The sequence below is a fragment of the Chenopodium quinoa genome, unplaced genomic scaffold (assembly GCF_001683475.1).
Source record: "Chenopodium quinoa cultivar QQ74 unplaced genomic scaffold, ASM168347v1, whole genome shotgun sequence".
NCBI lineage: Eukaryota > Viridiplantae > Streptophyta > Magnoliopsida > Caryophyllales > Amaranthaceae > Chenopodium > Chenopodium quinoa.
The window spans coordinates 3,341,479-3,366,652 of record NW_018743946.1 but is presented as its reverse complement, the minus strand read 5'-3'; the positions used below and the strand labels follow the sequence as shown (position 1 = coordinate 3,366,652).

At 39.7% G+C, this 25,174-nt stretch overlaps 1 protein-coding gene across 1 annotated transcript; it reads left to right on the top strand.

The window, feature by feature from the left end:
- The first annotated feature begins 8,794 nt into the window (after window positions 1–8,794).
- Window positions 8,795–13,852, top strand: LOC110689002 (probable WRKY transcription factor 4). Its single transcript, XM_021865754.1, has 4 exons — window positions 8,795–9,611; window positions 10,883–11,523; window positions 12,321–12,479; window positions 13,213–13,852. The coding sequence occupies exons 1-4, from the start codon at window positions 9,225–9,227 to the stop codon at window positions 13,478–13,480; spliced, it is 1,455 nt and encodes a 484-aa protein (XP_021721446.1). The 5' UTR covers window positions 8,795–9,224; the 3' UTR covers window positions 13,481–13,852.
- Window positions 13,853–25,174: the final 11,322 nt, after the last annotated feature.

Here is a 25,174-nt window from a genome sequence, read left to right as displayed (position 1 = left end):
TCAACAAGCCTCATATTCAAGAGACTCACCAATTCTTTACTCTTAATAGTTGTGACCCCTTTGCTAAACGAAACTTCTGATTTTTCATATTTAATTTTCTGGCTGGATACCGCCTTGTATTGGTTGAGAATATCAACTGCAATTATGTGTTCCTATCGATTAGCTCTAGAAAAAGGAGAATATCCAAGGGCCATGTCTGCTTGCTTTGGCCCCATGAATCTCCCTAGTCCAAACTTTATTCTGTAACATCTTGGAAAAAAATCAGAATCAAGAATAAAAAGGTACAGAGACAAGGGATCACCCTGTCAAAGTCCTCTAGAGGGGACGACAGAACCGTATACCCTCCATTTAAAACAAAGGAGTATGAAACAGAAGAAACACATTCCATGATCAAGTTCTCCCATCTTCCATCGAACCCCATAGTGAGAAAAATCTATCTCAAAAACCCCCATTTGACACGACCATAAGCCTTGCTCATGTCCAACTTCATGCTAATCCAGCCTTTCTTTCCCTTACATCTCTTTTTCATCGTATGGAAAATTTCATGAGCGATAAGAGAATTATCTGTTATTAATCTTCCTGGAACAAAAGCACTCTGTTTTTCCGATACAACCTTTGACAATATGTTCTTGAGCCTGATCACATCATACTTATCATCGGACCCTAGAGCTTTGCACGGATGCATTTTAAAATGAGCATGTCTCATTTCCTTGCTTGTGAAAGGCGAAGTAGCTCTGCATTTAATTCAGGGGAAATAAATGGGTCAACACACTTCAAAACTTCATGGGTTGCCTCTGCTGCTGGTAGGGAAGAAAAGAACAAATTTTGTAAAAATTGCAAACAATGTGTTTGAGGTCCTTTTCATCATACTTCCAAACCCCTTTATCATTGAAAAGACCGGAGATGAAAATCTTCTTTTTTCGTTATGAGGCTTTGTGGTGGAAGTAGCTCGTATTTTTATCTCCATCTCTAATCTTTGACACACGGGACCTTAAATACCAGTAGGCCTCCTTCTTGTCATTAAGATCATCAAATAACTTTTCAAGTCTTTTGCGTTCATTACAACTACATGTAGAGATAGGCAGTTGCTGTGCTTGATTAAGAGCTTGTTCCACTTTATCAATATGCTTATCAAAGTCTTTGAATTTAGTTTCACTCCTCTTAAAAAGACCCTTACCCATAGCTGTTATACGGGAAGTATTAGTCAGACCTGTCCTACTCTCCTCTAACTACTTGCTCACAGCTATCATCTACCAACCATGAAGTTTCAAATCTGAACCTCTTTTTATGCTTCTTCTTTTTCTTCGATTTGGCACAGAGTTGAGTGAGGATGGTTGAGTGGTCTGATTTAATACATGTGAGATGTTCTGCTGTTCGATTAGGAAATAAATCAATCCATGTTTATGAGGCCAAAAAGCGGTCCAACCTTTCTCTAACCACATTCTCCACCGTTGTACCCCTTTCTCATGTATGCCATTGTCCCTCATAGCCGATGTTTATGAGGTCAAAATCATTAATAACACCACAAAAATTTGCGATCTCCCTCTTCACTCTATCGACACCCCCTTCCTTTTCCTCGTAACTCAAAATTTCATTGAAATCTCCCCCAAATAAAATTGGGATGTCACTTTCACCAACAATGTGTCGAATTAAGGCCCAAGTCTTGTGTTTGTCTTATTCTTTCGACCACCCATACACCCCCAACAAATCTCCATTTCCAAACTTCATTGTGCAGAATATCTCCTCAAATATTGTATTACGAAAAGGATACAATCGTCATATCCACATCATCCCTCCAATAAAGACATAATCCCCTCGCCTTCTTTCTGCTAGATACTCCAAAAGCGTTGGTAAAACCAAGCCTCTCTTTAAGGTTTTCTACCACATTCTTCTTAACCATCGTTTCCGACAAAATAAAAATATGTAGGAGGCATAGAGATTACTCCACTAACGGAGTTAATAAACTGATCAAGGGTTGCCAATCCCTCGACAGTTCTAACACATTAGAAGCATAATGCTCGGCGGGGTTGGGACAAGTAAACATCCACCACATCATTGTCAATCCACATCGAGCTATCCAACTTGGACCTTTTCCCACTAGATTGATACTCCTCTATATCAGCAGAATCCAACTCCAGGTTGCATTTGTTAATTGTTCTTTTCAAGAGGTGAATTTTTATCTCTTATCACTGAGCCATCACTACCATCTATCTACATGAAGTTCATAGCTCCCCTTCCTTGCCCTTTAGAAAACGTCTTCATTTTCCTCCCCGTCTCGCCTCCCTTCTTGCTACTGATGCCCACTACAAAGCTGAGCGGATTCTTTATGGGTTTTGGTGCCGCAAATTCTACTCTCGGCTCGTCCCATCCCTTCTTCAAAAAACCAATATTGCTATCACACATCTGATTTACATCCAGGCCATTGAGAGAACTAACAACAATCACGGTTCCGTCCTGTTGCAGCTCATGTTTCTCCATGTTAGTTTGAGGATGAGTTAGAAGAATCATAGGTTGTGATTCAACTCTGTTTCCCTCCTCTTCATTAGTTGTTTAGAGCTTACTCTCTTTTGTCACAAAAAGAGAGCACTTGCAAGAAGGTAGCTCATTCATCTCCTCCAATTCCTTCATGCACCCCCTCCTAGGTGAAGCCTTAAGCCTAGTCCCCCAAACCAGGCCCTTTTTCTTCTCTTCTTCAGTTATGGCAGAGCAATCCTTCTCTGAATGCTTCATGCTGCCGCAAGCAAAGTAGAAAAATGGGAGTCTCTCATAAGCAAACTCAATTATCACCTCTTTTCCCCTTATATCAATTGTTTTTGAAAACGCCTCAAAGGTTTTGTGACATCCATAAGTAGGCGAGCTCGTCGAAAACAATCAAGACCTAAAGTGTCATCCTCTATTTCAATCAATTCACCCATCCCACTAGTAATAGCTTTGACATGTTCATTCAAGTGGCAATTAAAAAGCAAACCCTTAATTCGCACCCAAAAGGGCGAGGCCCTGGTTGTTCTTCTTCCTCCACCTCCTTCAAAAGAATAAGGATGTTGTCATAACACCACGGCCTCCCATCATAAACCTTCTCCTTATCCCTCTAAATCTCCAATGCTAGAATGGGAAGGCAAACAAATTGGGTCCTAAAACCCTAATTACCAATTTGTGGGATGGTGCCCAAATTTTTAGCATTGTTCTTTTGAAAGCCTCTACATTGAAAGGCCTCTATGTGAGTAATTTTCCCACCAGCAATGGTTCTAGGTTTTCTTGCGGTTCAGTTGTCGTAATTTCGCCAAGGTCAAAAACTCCACCGCCATTATCATCTAATTTGAGTCCGGAATAATGCGAGATAAGATCGTCTGCCATTTTTGCTAGAAAAAACAGCCAAGAGTCCAGCAAAACCGTCCAGAGAATGGTAGCCCAACCTATCGGGGCTAGGGATAATGCCCTTTCTTTCGAGGAAGCTTATTTTTTTTTGGCTAACCGGAATATTGTATTAGAATCTATTATTTAATTGATTGTATAATGAAGAACGTCGTATTTTTTTTATTATTATTATTATTTTTGGGTTAATTTTTTAATTTTTTTTACAATATCACCGGTTCACGTTATTCAATTAAAATGAATGGTTGTGATTTGATTTAATACAATGACCACAATTTTATTGTGGCCATTCAAAAGTCAGATAGAGAAAATAGTCTTTTAAATAATTACGAGTATTACCTTTTTGTCATGCCATCTGATATTCCGTCCATTTCCCTAGTACACATCAGTCACTTTCTATGGTAGAACAAGAGTGAAATGTATATGATGCATGTAATTGCCTAAGTATAAGGCTGTTGCAAACAACTAGGTGAGGAGTATCGTAAGTAAAACGATAAAAATAGCCAACTAGGTGACTTTTTTGACTTTATTTTGATTGAAGATTTATTTGGTTCCTATAATTATTTACTTAATGATACTGCTTGGATTTGGGAAGACTGAAAATGAAAGAGTGTAAAATTGTGTGGTGATAATAATCCGCTAATCCCAATAAATATTTAGAATTAAAACATAAGCAAAATGGGCAAAGGTTAATATGTGAAAATTAAAGACATGTGAAAAGATTTTTTTTTTAAAATACTTCCTCCGTTTTTTTATTACTGCACCATAGGGGTTGGGTATAAATATTTTGGTAGGGGAAAAAAGTAAGAGAAAGAAAGGTAAAAATACAAAAATTACCCATGTGATATATGATAAATTAAAAAGTAAGTATGAAAAAGCAAGGGTATGTTGGGTAGTTATAGTATGAACACAAATAATTTTTTTCCTAAAGAGGAAATGGTGTAATATTTGTGAAACTTCCTAAAAAGGTAAGTGATGCAATAATAAAAGAACGGAGGAAATATATATATTACTATTGAAATGTTCATATCTAGTAAGAAGATTTAAAAATTCTAGATTAATTTGGGGGATGATTAAATATTTTTATTTTTTGTTGAAAAGAATTGATAAGATAGAAAAATAGTTGGACCAATTGGTTTATGGAGTTATTGTGAGAATATAGGTGTGGTGCCTAACTACAACGAAATCAAGTTAAAGAGAAGAATTATCAAATTAAAAAAATAAGCCAAATATTATGAGACAAAGAAAGTATTTCATTCTCATTCACAGACAAAAATCGTTGGCATTTCTATAGTTCAAGAGTTGCTAGTGTCACAAAGTACAATCTTATTTAAAGAAGTTGGAACATGTAGTGATGTGTAACTTTCTATACCATGCCAATTATGCATGAATGCATGCATTTAGTGCATATACTATAGGGCAGTTGTAATAAACCAAGTATGACGACAACTCAATGACCTATGTATGTATCCTAAACTACACAACACCCATAAAAATGTTTATGACGGGTCCATGCAACAAAGAGATTTGATCATTTGAAATTGCATTGCATTAAAAAATAAAATGGGTGCATGATTTCGTGTGGGTGTGGCAAAGATCTTATCACACTTTTAGTCAAATTGGTCAAGTTGATTTTGCTTTAATTAATTGCTTAGTTTTATGCATAAAATATTTCGTATATTATACGTATTGGTAGGTCATTAGTAGCAAATTAGCAATTATGATTGTCACATCTTATTTGGAAATACCGAAATATATCACCATCTTATGGAATTATTAAGTCAAATTAATCTTGCAAGTTAAGTTGGGTTACGTGCTGATGAATTAAAGTCAAGTTTGTGCAAGTGCTACTAACGAATCAACGAGTAATCCTCAGCCATTAAATTTTGTTATATTTGATTTTTACTTGGTAAAACATGTCTTAAATTATAAAATACCATAAAAGTGATTAAAAAAAAAAGATTTTTTGTGAGAATCAATCTCAGAATCTGCTGAAATCAGGAGGAAAGCTCTAACCTCAATTTTTTGGTATACATAAAAGTGATTAAAAAAAAAAAGATTTTTTGTGAAAAACTACCTTTTAAACTCCAGATTTTGCGAAAAACTACCCTAAAGACAAAATTAGGGCTGTATAGAGTTTGGTCTGGACCGTAACCAAACCAGACCAAACTGCATTTTAGCGGTTTGGTTTGGTTTACGGTTTGGAAAAATACGGTTTGGTTTTAATTTTTTGGGAAATACGGTTTGCGGTTTGGTTTGGTTTTTCAAAAATTATAAACTAAACCAAACCGTGAACCAGTATACCGCATTTTAGTATTTATATAATATTTATAAAAATTAAAATAGTTATTATATATTTTAAAAAAGAAAAAATAATAATAAAAAACATGAAAAATCATTAGAAGACGGTCAGTAATTCTGTATACTACTATACTCCAATATCAGTTTAGCTCCGGCAATCATTGATATCGCATAATGCAGCCCCTGATGTTGTCAAGTTGCTGCCAATTATTAAAAACTATAATGTAGTATGAATATTTTTTTTTTGGACAAATGTATTATGTTTTTTTCCACTGTTAATTTGTTATGTATTATTTTTATTATGTGTTATTGTGTTAGCACTTGATTAGTTGGTTGTTATTTTTATTAAAACTTTGTAGTATAATTTAATCCATTTGGGCTAATTATTTGAACTTTATTATAAATTTATTAATATTTGACAATTTTTAGGAAAAAATGTCGTCTCATCATAAACCGCAAACCAAACTGCATCAAACCGCATTATTACGGTTTGGTATGATTTGGTTTCAATATTAATATGGTTTGGTTTGGTTTGAAAAATTGATCAAACCGTATTTTGCGGTTTGGTTTGGTTTATACTCAAACCACACCAAACTTGACCATGTTCACCCCTAGACAAAATGGTGTAATTAACTAACTTATAAAATATAAAATGTTGTAATTGACTACCTTCTACCGAAATGACACATTTGACTTTTATTTCTCGACGTTGACCATGTCACGTGACCCTTTACTGACTTTAATCTATCCCCCTCTTTTCCCCAAATTTTCCCGCTTTACACCAATTCAGCCCATATAATTATCAAAGGTGTTGCAAATAAACAATCTAAAATATGATTAATCGTATTGTTAAGGAAAAGAGTTGGTATAAAGCGGGAAAATTTGGGAGAAAGGGGGGAATTAAGTCATTAAAGGGTCATGTGACCCTCACATGACATGTTCAACACTTGAAAATAAAAATCAAATGTGTTATTCTAGTGGGAGGTAGTCAATTACAACATTTTATATAATATAAGGTAGTTAATTACAACATTTTATACTTTATATGTAGTTAATTACAACATTTTGTTTTTAGGGTAGTTTTTCGCAAAATTCAAAGTTTAAAAGGTAGTTTTTCACAAAATATCCTAAAAATAAACTTGATATTAATATAGCGTATATAATTTAAAAGGTATTTAATTTAATATTATACAATGTATACCCTTCCACAAATCTTACTACGGAGTACAAAATTTAGGAGTGCTTCAGGTCTAGTTTTGTATTAAAATCAAACCAAATTACAAAATTTATACTAAGACTATCTCCATAAAACCAAATCACGGCAACCAAAATAACTAACACCCTAATTAAATCACATCAGAAAAGGTGATAGATTTGGTACAATATGATTTTTAATTCATCCTACATTATAAATTGATCCCTCATTTTAATGCAGTAATTATCAAAAATCTTTCTCTAAAGCTTGCCTTCTTTTTCTTAGAAGTAAACAATAAACAACCAAGAGGAATCTACAATTGTTACCAATTTTGCTTTTAAATTTTGTTTATACTCCGTATATTTATATACATTTAATGTTTTTTTTATATATTTTTTTTAAAGAGAGTATACATTTAATGTTCTGAACTTACTTAATTTGAATGTAGGCAAATAAAAAAAAACCCAAGACGAGTAAAAAAAAACCCAAAATTATTATTTAATTTATAATCTATAAGACTATAACTCACATTTATATAATACTAGATGAAACCCGTGCGATGCACGGTTTGTTAGTATTTTTTATCAAAAAATATTTTTCATATTTATGTGATTAAAATTGTTATTATATTAGTTTTAAAATATTAGATAAAAATTCCTAATCTTAAAAGATAATATTTTGTATTTAATTAATTTAAATTTTAAAATCTCATTCGCCAATTTTGCTTACGTGGCATTTGAATTCTTTAATTGTAAAAGAAATTAATAATCTCTTATTTAATTGGCTACCACTTACATTTATAATCCTACATGACGCGCTAAGAAAATTAAATCCTACGTGGCTCTCTAAAAACTCGGAAAAAAACTCTCCTTTATATATATATATATATTAGATTTATTTCTAATCTTATATTAATGTATTATTTATCAAAATCATACTCATACCAACCCGCCTTCTTGTAAGCAAGTTGCAATGCGGAATCATTTGTCTTTCATGAATATTATAATACCATAAAAGCCCCCACGTGAGGTATTATAGATACCTAAAAGTAGTAGGTTGTTGGTTAATGAAGTGCCCTTCATTACCCTCAACTAGTCCCCTTCAAGTCATGAACTAGTGGATAAAAACATGTTGAGCTTAACTACAAAAACAGCTAATCATAGGAATTTTTTTTCTCATTATTAAAAATTGGAAGTTGGTGACTGTGTGAGTGTGTGGGCAAGCACACCAACATAAAGGTCCACGTTAGATCCCTCACAACGTCACCAATTAGTCCACTCCATTCACTGCACCCTCATATCATTGCTATTTACTTCATCCTTATCCAACAAGGGTACTCTATATCCGCATGTTAATAGATCAACTCAACCAAAAACTTAATTTAATGGTTGTCACAAGTAGACACTAGTAATAATGGGTCAAGTGACCCCACTTGAACACAAAAAATAAAATATTTTTCATATATAATTAATAAATTATTTTTGTTTTAAAGTTGAACTTTTTCTCCCTAAAATTACCTACTTGACCCCATTAAAATTGATCAAATGTATTTTGACCCCGTTAAAATTTTTTCCTATATCCGCCACGGATGGTTATAGCCCAAGATCGATTTATATATATACTTTATGATGAATCTTTTTTCAAACAAAAGTCTCATTTCATCTAAAAATTTCGTTGTAATTAAAAGTTTTATTTCACTTTTATTTTAGTTAACTAATTACTTTTAATTAACAAGACTATTTTTTCTAATTACAAACCAACAATTTTAATTACCGAATTACATAAATCCGATCCACTACCGTGTTTTTGTAAAAAACAATAAAACTCAATTTTTTTGGGACATTAGGATGCTATTTCTTACATATACTCGACTATTTAAAAATATTTAAATGTATGTTCTTTGAGGTAGCTTTGATAACTTTGAATGTTATATGTACAAAGTATTAGTTCTTACACATACATTTTGAGAATAATTGATCTCATAATTGTTCTACCACATCTAACTTTTCAATAAAAAAAAATCTCTTATTAATTACTAAGACGAGATATTTTAATAGTTAGGAAGAGTAATTAAAGCCCTACCCATAACGTACACAATATACATATAGGTCCGGACGTCCCGTAGTACACCTAAATATATAATAGACATGTTTGAAAACAACATAAAAGGGATAAGAGTTTACCAAGCTAACACTATATAAAGTTCCAACCTTTCATACTTTTCCACAAACTACTTTCAAAAACAAAGAAAAAACCCGATCAAAATCCAACAATCACATTGACAAAATCTTTAGCAGCCACCAAAAAAAAAACAGAAGCTGATCTTTTAGAATCAATCACATAATTATATCATAAAATGAGTGATCATTTTAAGGACATGCATAAATTATTTGGGCAACCACCTTCACAACAACAACAACAAAGGCCATCACCCGGGGCTCTAGGAGCGAGCCCCGGCGGCTTAACAAACCTCTTCTCCGATCCTTTCCCGGAGAGCGAGTTTCGGTCTTTTTCTGACCTCCTAGCAGGAGCCATCGCTACCCAGCTGCCCGCCTCGGGGGAGCTGAACTGGGGTAGCGATAACAAAGGACAGAATGATCAAAATGGCGGCGGTGGTGGTGATGGAAATTCAGGTTTTAAGCAAAATAGGCCAGTCGGCTTGGTTTTGCCACCGGTTGCGCCGGTGTTTAACATTTCTCCGGGGTTTAGCCCCTCCGCTTTCCTCAACTCACCTACATTTTTGGTACTCTTCTTCTTCAAATTTATCTATGAGTTGCATATTTTCACAAACTGGTAAATATTATTCGTACCTCTGTTTCATATTATTTGCAACAATTAGACATCTTTTCTCTCTATTTTATGTTAAATCGTTGTAAATAATATGAATGAAGGTAGTATAAATTTTTTGTTCTTGCACATTTTAGTTATTGTTGTTTGGTTTTTTATCCAATGGTTTCAAATAAAATAATAATAATGTTGTGTAAAACTAGATTATCAAATATGGTTCATCTTCATGAAACGCATGAATTATAATGGTATGAAGTAAAGTTTTTATAAAATTTGTAATTTGGTTGATATAATGTAGACATGTACGATCGTTGACTTTTTTTTTTACCAATGATATTTTGATAGTTTAACATAGGCTATAGCTTTATACTACCTATATTCATTTTATTGGACAATCTTGTAAAATGAGTAATGATACACATTTAGGCCATGTTTGGTAATTGGCTTTTTAATAGCTTTTTGGTTAGCTTTTGGCTTTTGATTTTTTTAGGTGGTCAAACAGCAAAAAATGTGTTTAATAATTGGCTTTTTAGTCAGCGAAAAAGCTGGCTTTTAAACCAAAATGAAAAAGCTGCTTTGAGTAGCTTTTTTGTTGGCTTTTGGCTTGTTGGCCCACAAATTATTTAATAAACAACCAACAATTAATTTACCAAACACTTTTATAAACAGCCAGCTAAAACAACCAATTTCAAAAGCCATTATAAACAGCCAAATATTTCAGCTAGTCAAACAAGCCAAGTGAATCAGCCAACAACCAACCGCCAACAGCCATTTTCCAAACAAGGCCTTAATTTACAAGTCATACACGTACTATTAGATGAATGTGATCATTATTGTCACGGTCCATTTTAACCCTTGTTACATTTTATTTGTCCGATCCTATGTTGATTATTCACAAGGAAATTTTTTTGTGATAATTAATTTTTTTTTTCAAGCATAAGGAGGTTTCAATTGTCTCATACATTAATTTAATTAAGTTAAGCTCATATAAATGTCATAAAAAAAAATACACAAGTAGTTAAACGGAGATGATGATAAAAAAAAAAAAATAAAAAAAAAAAAAAAATAAATAAATAAATAAAAAAACGATTTTGAACTAGAGTTTAGGCTGGAAAATGTGTATTTTTTCTTAACTAAAAGAGTAATATTTTCGGGAAAGATTGAAGTAGGAGAATAATGCAAGGTAATGTAATATTTTTTGATTGATTTTTGATACATGAAATGCAGAGTCCATTAGGTATGTCTCCACAACAAACCTTAGCACACATAACAGCTCAAGCTCATCTCAACAATCAACCAGACACAAATCAACATTCATCCATCAACTCATTGATGTCGAGTTACCAACCTTCACTCTTCAATTCATGCACAGCCTCTCGGCATCCAGCAGTACCGGACCATCCGAACCACGAAAGGAGACCTCATACTAACTTCCCAGTAGCAGTTGATAAACCAGCTGATGATGGATACAATTGGAGAAAGTATGGACAAAAACAAGTTAAAGGAAGTGAATACCCAAGAAGTTATTATAGGTGTACTACTCCTAACTGTCCTGTTAAGAAGAAGGTGGAACGTTCATTCGACGGCCATATAACTGAGATTATATACAAAGGTCAGCACAACCACGAGCGGCCTCAAACAGGCAGAAGGGGTAAGGATAGTGGGTTGTTGCAGCTTGCTGCTGGTAGTGGTGGTTCGGAGGGGCAGTTTGGTAATTCCGTGTGGCCGGGTGGTGTTGGAAGAGAGTATGATTCTGCTCAAGCAACATCTATTCAATTACATGGACCTAGTGATAGTGAAGAATCTGGTGAAAATTCTGATCTTATTAAGGATGATGATTATAATGATGAGCCTAAAGCTAAGAGAAGGCAAGTACTCTTTACTTTATAATAATATGTTGTCAATGGAATTCTGTATCCAAGTATTTCGTACATTGTTGTGTTGTGTTGTGTCGAATAAAAAATTTACATGTCCCATTTTCTATGTGCTCAATGTATTGTGTCAATATCAAATGAAAATAAATATTCATTAGCGTATCAATGATACATAAAAAGTGAGACAAAAGATTTGAATTATAAAGAACATTTATACATGTGACTTTCAATTGCTAAAGCTTAAATTTTTAACACATAATGTTTGATTTTGTACTATACTCCGTAATGATTCATGCAAACATGACATTGCTAGATTATTTTTATCATCAAAATGACGACATTGTGAGATTATTTTTATCGTCAAAAGTACTTTTAGAGAGACACTTTATTATGGTACACAAAAAGTAGGACAGAGAATTTAAATTCTACATTGATATTGAAAAATTAGATATGATGGTTCATGCAAACATATTGTTACTAGATTACTTGTCATCAAAATTACTTTTATAGAAGCATGTTCTTATCATGCATAATTGCATATTATACATCTGTATGAAAAGAGAAATCGATCAAGATAACACTTGGTAACTTGAACTATTATATTCTCATATCAATAATTATTTTTGTAGTAATATAATACCCTCATGCATTATTATAATGCCATGCAATAGATGCATAGAAATTTATCTAAAATGGTGAAAAGGACTAGCTGCTTTTATTAAAAAGAGATGATGATGTTAGAGTGAAATGAAATAACGTTTTGGTGTATGTTCATGCTTCTTTATGAACAGGAATGGCGGAGCAGGGCAATCCGATGGTTCCTTCACACGCACGACGATGACTGAACCGAAAATTGTTGTGCAAACAAGAAGTGATGTTGATCTTTTGGATGATGGCTATAGATGGCGCAAGTATGGTCAAAAAGTTGTCAAAGGCAACCCTAATCCAAGGTCAGTTATTATTTCGCTTACATATCTAATTCTCTACATATGTGGATCATCTTAACCAAAAGCTTAGCCTAATGGTTGAGGTCTAGGAATATGTTTTATAATCTATCACTCTCCCTCACATGAAAGGTTCTTTAGGCTTGAAATGTGGATACAAATTAATTCCACTTTGAAAGAGGGGAGGATGAGATTCGAACCCGTGACCTTTGTGTCTCTCTGGCTCTGATACCATGTTAAAGGATCATCTCAACCAAAAGCTTAGCCTAATGATTTAGGTCTAGGAATATATTTTATACTCTATCACATTTAAATTTAACATTTTATGTCCATCATCAACATAACAATGAACAATTTACACATTATTTTTTTGTACTTGGTGATATAAACTTGCCAAATTTTCACGTACAACCAATGTGCACGACAATTAGTACATTAGCGCAAGTTTTTGGTTGCATTGATTCTTTAACATGGTATCAGAGCCAGCGTGACACAAATATCACAAATTCAAATCTCATTCACCCCTTCTTTTAAAGTGGAATATTATACGCTGGGTATAGTGGAGCCCATGCTACATCGACACATCAAGCCCAATGGGCTCTCATGTGACGGTGTGTGTTCTTGAACCTCAACCATTAATTTGGGAAATTCTATATGGTGACCTCGTGTTTAATAGAAATGTCTCGTATGTCTTAAAAACGGTTCTAAATTTATGTGTTTCAATATCCTCTTCATACAGGAGCTACTACAAATGTACAACAATGGGGTGCAAAGTCCGCAAACATGTAGAGAGGGCATCAACAGACTATAGTGCAGTAATAACAACCTACGAGGGCAAGCACAACCACGACGTTCCTGCTACAAGAGGTAGCAACAACACTGCTTCTAACATTGATACAACACAAATGAAGATACAAAATTCTGTAGGTCAAGTGAATTTCGGTAACAACAATGATCAAAGACCAATAACCCTACGCCTAAAAGAAGAACAACTCGTAATTTCTTGAAATCAATCAGCTTAGTAACAAGTGCATTTGATAAGTTGATCCTTTTTTTTTCTTCATATACTTTGATGGGTTTGTTCGTTTGTTTCTTGGCATGCTAACCTGAACCAAAACTGTATATAGCGCGAGCTGAGGTAAATAACTACGGGTGTAACAATTGTGATAACATGGAGGATTATTGAAGGATTGTAATTTTGTTTTAAGAGGGGAGATGACAACTGCAAGCTAAGTGTTGTAAGTTTTGCAGAATCTCTAGCCTAGTTTATTATGTATAACCATATATATTTTCAATCCTCCATTTTTGTGTGTAAATGAAATTGGCTGGGAGATTTGTATTTGAGATACTTAATTGTATGGGTTATACATGGTGTTGAATTTCACATATGCTTCTTTTGTTGTTCTTGAATTATTGCGGTTTTTGGGTTTTAACGTTTATCAATAATACAAAACTTACACCATAGTCATCAATTATACTACAATTAGTTAAAAATATAAAAAGTTGATATTTTAAGAGTATTTTTTAAAAATATTTTAGAATGATTACAAAAAACCATAAGATTTTCCCATGAATAAATCACAAAAGATTGTCATAGGAGAAAGTCAATCAATCAATCAAAGTCTTAATCTCATAAGTGGAATCAGCTACATGAGCCAAAAGTGATTATTGTGTATAATCATCGACAAAAATCTTCCTCCTCCATCCCTTACGATGAAATGCTTCATTCAAAAAAGTGAATTAGGAGCATATATAAATTCAAAAAAAAAAAAAAAACTGTTTTGGGTGTTTTTGTCCCTTGGGAGAGTTACAACACGAAGACTGATCCGCAGTGAGCTGTACCTGCAAAACAAACAGAGACACCGGTTGGGTGGTAATTCGCCTCCGACGCACAAGTTAGTAACTTGAAACGGAATAAAAAGAACGGAAACTAGGTGGGTATCTGCTTGGATTCCAAGCTCAAGTCTTTCTCTGATGTAAGAGAATAAGGGTGTCATAAATGATTGAATGTGTCCCCAAAATGGGGAAATATCTCCCTATTTATAGGGTCGTTAGGAAAAGTGCCCCTACCTAGGTCACTTGACCTAGATTTTAGTGGGCTGCGCTGTTTTACGGCGCTCCTAGGAATCTGGGCCTTTGAAGGTCGCCATTCCGGAAACGTATCTGAGGGCGCCAAGTGTCAAGAGGAGCTTGAGCCACATGGGCCATCCTGAGCTCGACACGTGGCGACCTCTCATTGATCCACGTGTCTAGGGTAAAAAATACCCTAAACATTTTCCCCTCACAGGTCGTACGTGCATGTCACGTGGGGCCTGTGACACGTGTCCCCCTTTCATAGGTGAACTGTAACGGGTAAAATTTTGAATTTCAAATCAAAATTTTCCCCCTACTTTTACTTTCTATAAATAGAAAGTTACCCCCCTCCTTTTCACACCTTACTTTTATATTGACTTTTTAGAGAGAGAAAAAGAGAGATTTCTAGAGAGAGAGTTTTCTCTGCTCCCGCCTGCATAACAGCAAGTTTCAAGCTTCCTAGTGCTAGCAGTAAAGCAAGGTAACCGCCTGTACCATTTTGGCTTTTCTCCCTTTCGATTTACATACCAATTTTTTCCGCCTGTATGCCCGGCTTTCTTTAGAAAATAAAAAATATAAATGAGTTCCCAATCCACCCACTCGGCACTACCTAGGACACTCAGCCGATCCACCGGAACGGCTGAGTCTAGAACAGGGGGTGCCTCTTCTGGACTGTTGGAACCAATATGCTCATCTCCGAATTCCTCCCTCTATGTGTCTGTGCAGGACACAATGGCCAGAACGAAACAAACGGCCAGGCGGTCTAAGAGCCGGCGCACCATGAGAGTGCTAGCCGATGAGGTTTTCCCGGATGGGGATCAGAGGGATTGGGAGGACAGTGGTTCCGACGAAGAGACTCCCTCTACATCCGGGAGCTCTGGAGTAAGGGAGGTAGACGGCGAGGGAGCCCCTCCTCCAAGGAAGCCGGCGATGCTGAGGCCGGCCAGGGATCAAGAGCAGAGTCTTCCGGCTCTGACCAGGGGGATTTTGCGGCTGACTATCAGCACCCGCCCAAAGTAGCTTACAATCCAAACCCTAAAAGAACCCGGATGCTGCCGAGCAACATTGCCCTTCTTAACAGCGGGTTCAGGGCCTTTAAAGAGAAACATCCCTTTAGAAGGGGATGAGAAGTTTTTTGTCCCTCCGGCTGATGCTGTGATGGCCTGGGGGGACGACATAGATCATGCAGATGACTACTTCATCTGCTATGAGGCGGTAATAGAAGCCGGCCTCCGGTTCCCCCTCCACCCCGGGATTAGAAAAATCCTTAAGGGGTACGATCTGGGGGTTTGGCAGCTCACCCCAAACTCGTGGGTGAACATTTTAAGTTATATTGCCGCCTGCGAGCTCCAAAATTTGAACCCCAGCTTCTCTGCCTTTGCTCACATGCACTATTTGAGCAAGGCTCCAGGCGGCCATGGGGAATGGTATACTCTAACTACCTTGCCCCAATCCTTAATGACGCTGGACAAAGTGTCCAAATGGTCCGGGTGGAAGGACAAGTTTTATCTGATTTCTTCCCCCACCCTAAGACACAACCGGACACTGCGCCGGTACAACACCGAGCCGGCTCTTCTTGGACGCAAATGCCCTATCCCGACACTATCTACTAAAGCCCGGGAGCAAATCATGGAGCCGGGATTCTTTGAAACCACAACTGAGCACATGGGGGATGAGACTCACATTATTGTTCCTAAGAACTGGATCCCCCATCTGAACTTCTTCAAAGATGAATGCTTCTTGTCCGCCTGCGGACTGAGCACAATGTTTCCCAGGGGTAGAATACTTCTCACCCGGAATAATTGTTGTTTCCTTTTTATTGCAAACTTTCCTTAATTCATTCTAACTTAAAGTTCTTGTTTTTGCAGAAGAAGCCCTGAAGATGGTTGACCAGGACAAGACTCCTGCTAAATCAGCGGCGCTACTGCACAAGGAGGCGGCACTTGCCAAAAAGGCAGCCGTCGAGGCAAAGGACAACAAGAAAGGCGGGGTAAGACTGCCTGACTTAATGTTTGCATATTTTTTTTTTATATATACCGGTTGGGTATACTTATATTTGCTTCTTTCTCAGGAGTCCGCCAAGAGAATCCCTCGATCAATCTCCAAGCTTCTCAAAAGGCAAGGAGATGATCTGGAAAAGGTTCCGGCTGCCAAAGCCGCAAGGAAGGATCCCCCCCCAAAAACAAAACTCTGCCCAATCCGGTCGTCCAACAACTGGGGGCAAGTCCCCTGCTGTTATGAAGAAACTGAGTGAAAGCTCAGAACAGCAGAAAGCGCCGGAAGCCTCTACGGCTTCGAAGGGTGGCGAGACACCCAAGGTTGCAGGCGGTGCGGCAACCACTGGGGAGGAGAACAATCCGGAGACCCATCCAGAAATTCACTGTAAGGAACAAACTGAGATACCTTGGCCACTTGATTTTATGAGAGTCAAGACCAAGGCTGATTTTTCAAAAGGGTCAGTCAGCAGCCGGCAACGAATGAATGCCAGATTCGCTGCTTCTATCTCACAAAGAACTACTTTTGATGCATATCTGCTTCCTAACCCGCCGGATCTCGCCGGCTTCGCGAAGCGGATGGTGAGGACCCTCACCCGGTCTGAGAAGGCTTCCATACCTGATCTGCAGGTCGTGGACTTCGACCGGATAATGGGCTCTCTGGCTGAGGGACATGATTCCTCTATCTTGATGTCTTTAATCTTTATTCTGACTAACTCATAAACCGGCTGTTATTGATTCAGGCTATGGTAAGGGTGGACAATCTCTGGGGCCCCTTCAGGCGGAAGCAAGAAGAGGTAAATGACGCCAAATGGAGGGCCCTAGAAAACCTCAACTTTGCTGAACATTCTGATTATATGTGTAATTTAAAGATTAAAGCAGTAGAGTTGAAACAGGAGGAGCTGATCCGGAGTTTAACGGCTGCAAATGATGAAGCTAACAGCCAGGCTGATGACCTTGACAAGCAGCTGAAAGATGCCAAGTCTGATCTCAAGGCATTAGAGGATGCTGACAAAGAGAATTCCCAATTCCGGACTGACAATGACCGCCTGAAGCTCGAGCTCATGACCCTGCGCAACAAGCAGGCGGATGAGCTGGCCCAGGAGCAGACCCGGCTGACCGAGGAGAATGAGCGGGACAACTTGGCCCGGCTGAAGATCACATGGGGCCTCCTTTACCCAGAAATAGACTTTGAATTCTATAAGCTGAGGTATGATTACGCCACTGAGGTGTATGATGCCCAACAACTGGGTGATGCTCCACCGCCTCGCTTCAAAGACGGGGCTTCTGAGCAGGGATATGAAGTCTCTGATGATGATGAGGAGCAGGCGGATGATCAGCAGGAGGGCCAAGCCAACCAAGCTCAGCCAGAGAAGACTCTGCCTAAGCCTTAGTCAGTCCTCCTACCTTTCTGCGGCAGTATGCCAACTATGTTGTTTGCCGGTTTGCATGCCGTGTTTTGTTGTATCTTTTTACCAACCATGGGGTTGGATTAACGTTTCCACTTTCCTTCTGCACCGGATGTGTCCGATTAACAATTATTCTGGCCTTTGTGCCATTTTATATATAAATGAAGTATTCCGACTCAGTCGGATTTTATATATGTCTTGAGTTTTTTTCAATTTGAATTTTTATTCATCTATTTGCAATTCTTTAGTATTTTGCCTAACTTAAAAAAAACATGCGTCCATTTGCAACCCGAGTGCTCTTGCCCTTGGGCGGCTGTGCGGTTGGTTTAGATCCAGGTTGATTGATTGGCTTGAAAACACTTGATACTTGGAGAAGTATGGAGTGTTTTTAGGCCAATCAATCACAATGGTGATTGCCCCAAACCAAGTGCACAGCCGGCCATAAAAACGGGTGTTTTGAGCTTCTTACCCAGGCGTTTAAATTCCGTCTGTGGTTAACGCGTAGCCGTTACACAAACCTGTGCCCCAATAGGGGAAGTAAGTGCAACTTTGGAATAAATAACCCAAGTAAGAATTTCTACCAATGACCGACTGATGCATATGGGCATCCGGTATCTGGAAACTTGTTCGCTCTTCATAGGCTATTTTGGTCAGACGGCTATGAGTTGGCCAATTTGGTCGTTCAATTTTTGCCGTCTGCATTGGTACATAGAACCGACAAATAGTCTGTTCTCTGCAACGATTGCACCCGGAGGGGTGTCGCCGGACGCCTTTGTCCATGTTGGGACAGACGATTTTATAAAATGAGCAACCATCCGGCCATCTTAGCCTCTGACCTTGTTTAAGACCGGTTGTATAGCCACTAAACGTTTTTGCGCTTAGTTTTTAGTCGGAGTATTGAATTTACACTAAGTATTGAACTTAATTTTTTAAGCAAACGAGTCTGTCTGGGTATTACCCAGACAGACAGGCAAATATTTGATCATACTAAGTATCAAACTTAGTTAGATAAATGGAGAATCCGTCTTAGTATTACCCAGGCGGATAGTCAAGCAGTTGAATAAACAAAGTATCAAACTTAAATAAACAAGAGATCTGAGTATTACCTAGGCGGATAAACAAATGTAACCTTCACTAAGTATCGAACTTATTTAGGCAAATGGGGAATCCGCCTGGATATTACCCGGATGGATAATCAAACGATAACTCAATTTTGCAAACAAAGTCTGAATCTTCATTAATTGACTCACTATTTACAAAAAGTTTACATTCTCAGAAGTAGTACTTTTTTACATTGTCTACATTCCAAGTTCTAGGCAGGCGCCTGCCTTTTGGAGTTTCCAGGCGGTAGGTGCCATCCCTTACTTCTTCATAGATCCGGTAGGGGCCTTCCCAATTTGGAGTTAGCTTTCCCAGCTCATTGGCCCTATCGGTTGCCTCCATTTTCCGTAACACTAAGTCGTCAACTTTCAAAGGACGCTTGTGTACTTTTTTATTGTAGGCTCTAGTCATTTTCAGACGGTAAATCTCATGACACAAGGCGGCATTGCCCCTACGCTCTGGGAGTGAATCCAATGCCAGGCGCATTGCTTCCCAGTTTGTCTCTTCATCATACATCATGACTCTGAGAGTCGGTTCATAATGTTCGATGGGCAAGACGGCTTCAGCACCGTAAACCATGAGAAATGGGGTTTCACCGGTTTCCCCTTTGGCTGTTGTCCGGATGGCCCATAGGACATGGATTAACTCTTCTGCCCATAAGCCACCGGCTCTTTCTATTTTCTTTTTAATGCCGTCTGAGATGAGTTTGTTGAAGGCTTCAACTTGGTCGTTTGCTTGGGGCCGGCCAACAGATGCAAAATAGCTTGAGATCCCCTGATCCCCCAACTAAGTTTTTAGCTGAGGCGTCTCAAACTGAGGACCATTATCAAACACCATAGACATAGGTACCCCATACCGGGTGATGATGCTCTTCCAAATGAAGGAAATTACGTCTGAGGTCTTGATGTTTTTAACCGCCTCAGCCTCCACCCACTTGGTGAAATAATCCACAACCACCAAGATGTAACGCTTTCCGCCTGGAGCAGGCGTGTAAGGACCTAGAATGTCCATGCCCCATTTTGCAAACGGGATTGTGCTGTGGATGGCCGTCAGATCAGTAGCCGGACGGTGAATGAGTTTACCAAACTTTTGGCACTTGTCACATTTCTTCACCAATTCCTTGGCGTCTGCCTCAAGAGTGGGCCAAAAGTAATGTCGTCTGGCTCTGACGGCTAGGGACCTGCCGCCTATATGAGAGGCGCAGAATCCCGAGTGCAAGTCTTCGAGAACTTCCTTCCCCTTTTCTGGGGTGACACACTTCAACAGGGGCTTAAGAAATCTTGCCTTGAAGAGTTCTCCATTTTTCAACTCGAAGCTTGCGGCTCGCTTCTTCAGGACGGCTGCTTCCTGTGGTGAATCAGGAAGTGTGCCGTTTGAAAGATAGGCTCGGATGGAATCCATCCAGGTGGAGCTTCGGTCTAAGGTTCCAATGGGCTATTCAAGTATGCTTCTCTTTTCAAGAACTTCCCAAAAGACCGACCGAGGAGTATCACAGCAGGCGGATGAAGCCAATTTGGACAATGCATCCGCCTGGTTGTTATCTGACCTGGGCACTTGATTCAGCGGAATTCCTCAAGTGCCCCAGTCTCTTCCTTGACTGCCTGAAGATATTTGATCATAGCCAGATGAGTTGCCTCATATGTTCCCTCATACTGGCTAACGACCAACTGTGAATCAGAGTAGGCGTCAATCTTCGTTGCCCTTGCTGCCTTACACATGCGGATTCCGGCTAGCAGGGCTTCATATTCCGCCTCATTATTTGAGGCTTGAAACTTAAACCGCAGTGCATATTCAAATTTGTCCCCCTCTGGGGACTCATATATAATTCCTGCACCACAGCCGTTCTTTGTTGAGCTTCCGTCTACATACACTTTCCAAACCTGGTCAAGATTATCCGGTTGCACCGGTCGGGTCATTTCAACAATGAAGTCGGCAAATGCCTGACCTTTCACTGCTTTTCTAGGTTCAAAAGTGATTTCAAGACTTTGCATTTCAATATCCCGTTTCAACATTCTTCCAGAAGACTCCAAAGTAGACATTGGACGCTTGAGGGGCTGGTCGGTGTAGATTACCACCGGATGAGCCAGGAAGTATGGCTTCAATTTCTTGAAAGCCATATACAGAGCAAGTCCAAATTTTTCTACCATGGGGTACCGGAGCTCAGCATTCTTTAAGACATGGCTAATAAAGTAGACCGGAAGCTGAACACCGTCTCTCTCAGCAAGGAGAACGGCACTGAGGGCATGATCTGAGACGGCTAAATACATGTATAACACCTCCCTAGGCAATGGACTAACAAGTCTTGGCAATGAGTGGAGGTGTTCTTTCAGCCGTCGAAAGGCCACCTCAGCCTCATCTCCCCATTCAAATCTGGTCTTCTTCCTGATTGCTTGGAAGAAGTAAAGGAATTTGTCACCTGACCGGCTGAGGAACCTCCCCAGGGCAGCCAGGCAACCGGTTAGTCTCTGTGCTTCCTTGACAGTGCGGGGTGACTTCATGTCAATCACCGCCTGTATCTTCTCAGGGTTAGCCTCTATCCCCCTTTGATCAATCAGGAATCCGAGAAACTTCCCAGACTCAACACCAAAGACGCATTTCTTAGGATTTAGCATGACCTTATGCCGCCTGAGTGTGGTGAAGGTTTCTCGGAGATTAGCAAGGTGATCCGTCTGCTGTTTGGATTTGACTATCATGTCATCAATGTATGCCTCTACATTCCTCCCAATTTGATTAACAAAGACAGTATTAATCATCCGTTGGAACGTAGCCGGCGCATTTTTCAAGCCAAACGACATCACCGTGTAACAGAATAGCCCCTGATCAGCGACGAAGGCCGTCTTTTCTTGATCTTTCTTCCACAGGGGTATCTGATGGAAGCCGGAGTAGGCATCCATAAAACTCATCAAGGCGTGACCGGCTGTAGAGTCGACCAGACTGTCGATCTTTGGAAGCGGATAACTGTCCTTTGGACACGCCTTGTTGAGGTCTGTGTAATCAACACACATGCGCCAGGTCCCATTCGGTTTCTTAACAAGGACCACATTGGCCACCCAATCGGGAAAATTACAAGGCCGAATGAACCTGGCGTCTAGCAGCTTTTTGACTTCGGCAGCTGCCGCCTAACTTCTTTCCTCGCCGTGGTTTCTGTTCTTTTGCCGGATGGGCTTCTTTTTAGGATCCACGGCGAGCTTGTGGACAGCAAGATCCGGGCTGACGCCTGGCATCTCTTCCACTTCAAAGGCAAAAATGTCTTTGAATTCTTTCAGCAGAAGGTGCAAGTCTGCACCCAAAGTAGCATGAGCAACCGTTCCAACCTTGACAGTACGTTCTGGACGGCTGTCATCCAGAACGAGATCAATGCTTTCGCCAGCCGGTTGGGGACGGAGCTCATCTGACCGCTCATTGGTCAGTGATTGCTATTTTTTCTCCTTCTTCACCTCCACCAGCAGAGGTTCCTTTCTTTTCTTACCGGCTGCTGGTGGGACAGGTGCTGGATCGACATCCTTGACATTGTCAAGGTCTATTGGTTCCTAGACGCTTGGGGTTACAGTGTCCCTGATGGCTTAGAGGTAGCACTCCCGAGCCGTCTTCTGATCTACATTCAGGGAACCAACAGTGCCATCATCCTTCTCATACTTGATGAGCATTAGAGATGGGATGTTTACTGCCTTGGCTACGTTGAGGGTTGGCCGGCCTAAAATAATGTGTAGGCGGTCAGCTCCTCAACGACCAAGAATCTGACGACAATATGTCGTCCCTGGCCTTTCTCCCCCAGCCGGATGGGTAAATCAATTCTTTCGGCTGGGTAGACCATACCACCCCCAAAACCAACCAAGGGATGGGTGACTAGATGCATGCTGCTGATATTGTATTTCAGCTTCTGCAAGCACCAGAGGCTGATGTTGTCTGATGAACTACCGGTGTCAATAAGGATCCGTCCAACCAGTTGGTTGGCAACCTTACATTCAATGACCACCGGGTCATCATGCGGGCGGCGAACGTTGCCCCTGTCCTTCTCAGTGATCAAGACGTTTGGGAAAGAGGAGCTGGCTTCCGCCTGCTCATCATCATCCTTGTCCATCTTCCGAAGATGGCTCTAGGTGCCCCGGATGGTAGGGCCACCACATGAGAACCCGCCTGCTATAGTGTAGACCGGCTCCTTGTCGGTATCCGAACTACTAGCAGGCTGGGGGGTAGTCTTGGAGGACTGACCCTTGTTCTTCTTTTTTGCCCCGGCTGGGGACTTAGAAATATAGGACTTCAGCATCCCCTTGTCAGCCAGACGGTCCAACGTCCGTTGTAGGCTGAAGCAGTCGTTGGTGTCATGGCCAACTTCCTCATGATATTGGCAAATTTTATTTTTGTTCCTGGATTGAACGGAACTTTTCATTGGATTCGGCTTCTCAAGGGACAGCCGGTCCTTTATCTCCATGAGGATGGAGTTGCAGTCCTTATTAAACTCGTACTTTGGGACATACGGTTTAAATTCTTTCTTCTTCTTCTGGGACGGTTGGTCAGAGTCATTAACCGCCCAGACCTCTTTTCTCTTCTTGCTCTCTTCTTTCTTTTTTGCCGGCTGAGCAGGCCGGTTGTCTCTCTGCTTGTCAGACTTCTTAGAGTCCGACTGGCTACCAGGCGAGCAGAGGTCGGTAGCTTGAATGTAGCTTTCCGCCTCCCTCAGGGCCGCCTGTAGGGTGAAAGCCCCTTTTCTGACTAGGTCGAACTTAAAGGTCGACCCGTCTCTCAAACCTTTAAAAAAGTCTGTAAAAGCTACCTCATCAAACATCCCCTGAATCTGAATTCTGATCAGGTTAAACCACCTGACATATGAGCGCAGCCCTTCTCTCTCTCCTTGCTTAACAGTGCTCAAATCAAGGCTTGTTTTCTTAGCAGGGATGTTCATTGAGAAGTTGGAAGCAAACAGGAAGGCAAGCTTCCTGAAGCTATCTATTGACCCGGCTACCAAATTGCCAAACCATTGTTGGGCAATGCCCTTCAATGTAGCCAGGAAGCATCGACACCAAGTGGCATCATCCAACCCCTTCAGATACATGAGGTTGGTGTAAGCCATGAGGTGATCTTCCGGATTGGTGGTACCATCATAGGTACCAACCAACACATTCTTAACCTTGGCCGGCTGAGCCGCCTCGATTATCTCCCGAGTGAACGCGGAAGGTTGTTCACCCATGCGCAGCAGGCGAAGCTGCCAGTCCAATGGCTGGACATTTGGATATGCCGCCTGACCCCCAAAGAAAGCCGGCTGCATGAAGTGAGGAGGATACTGCCCGTAAGCCTGAGTAGGCACATACGGGGCAGCTCCAATCATATGAGGGCCAGAATGGACGGTATTACCGCCTGTCTGACTCTCATGCAAGGAGGGTGCACTCCCTGCAGAAATGTTGTTGAAGTTGTCTGGAAAATTCGACGTTGAAGCCGACTCAGACAGCGATTGGTTTCTGTAGACACCCATTTGTGTCTCCCGAAAACCAAACCCGGTGATGAGTGCCTTTCACGTTGAATCATAATCGAATGAAACGAAAGTGTGGAAAGGTCTAGTGTTGCGGAAAGTATTTCTTTTCTCTTCTCCCTGATTTTGAAAGCTTTATTTTAAGAAAACAACCAATCCAGTTTAGTTGGTCCATGATATGGGTCCAATAGTGGTATAGTTGGATGGGGCTTGCAAAGACCTTTCCAACGATATATTATAAGCCCAATTCCAATGAATATTGAGGAAGTTTTGGCCAATTTACTAAACTGGGCCCGGTTTGAGCTTTAAGTACGACCCTATGATCTAGGGGAGGGCCTAATATAATTTATCATTCCTAATGCAATTAGGAATGGTTTTATTCTTCTAGGACATTCTAGAAGGTTCTTTTCATTCCTAATTCAGTTAGGATTCTTCAGAGTTTTAATCAAGATCAAATAGCATTTTCGACTGAAATTATATTATTTTATCTTCCAGTACAGGAAATTTATCAGATTTTCGAAAACGCGTGGAAAACCACTTTGGCGTCCAACCCCAGGCCTTGGCGCCTGGAATCGGGATTGGCACTAGACGCCAGCATTGGCGCCAGGCACTAGCCACTAGTCCTGGCGCCAATTAGCCAGGGCTGGCGCCAAGGTT

Excerpts from the sequence above, each read along its gene's own strand:
- LOC110689002 (XM_021865754.1), top strand. The coding sequence starts at position 9,225 with ATGAGTGATCATTTTAAGGACATGCATAAATTATTTGGGCAACCACCT. Across the intron at positions 9,612-10,882 it reads TCAACTCACCTACATTTTTG|AGTCCATTAGGTATGTCTCC; the intron begins GTACTCTTCTTC and ends CATGAAATGCAG. Across the intron at positions 11,524-12,320 it reads GAGCCTAAAGCTAAGAGAAG|GAATGGCGGAGCAGGGCAAT; the intron begins GCAAGTACTCTT and ends CTTTATGAACAG.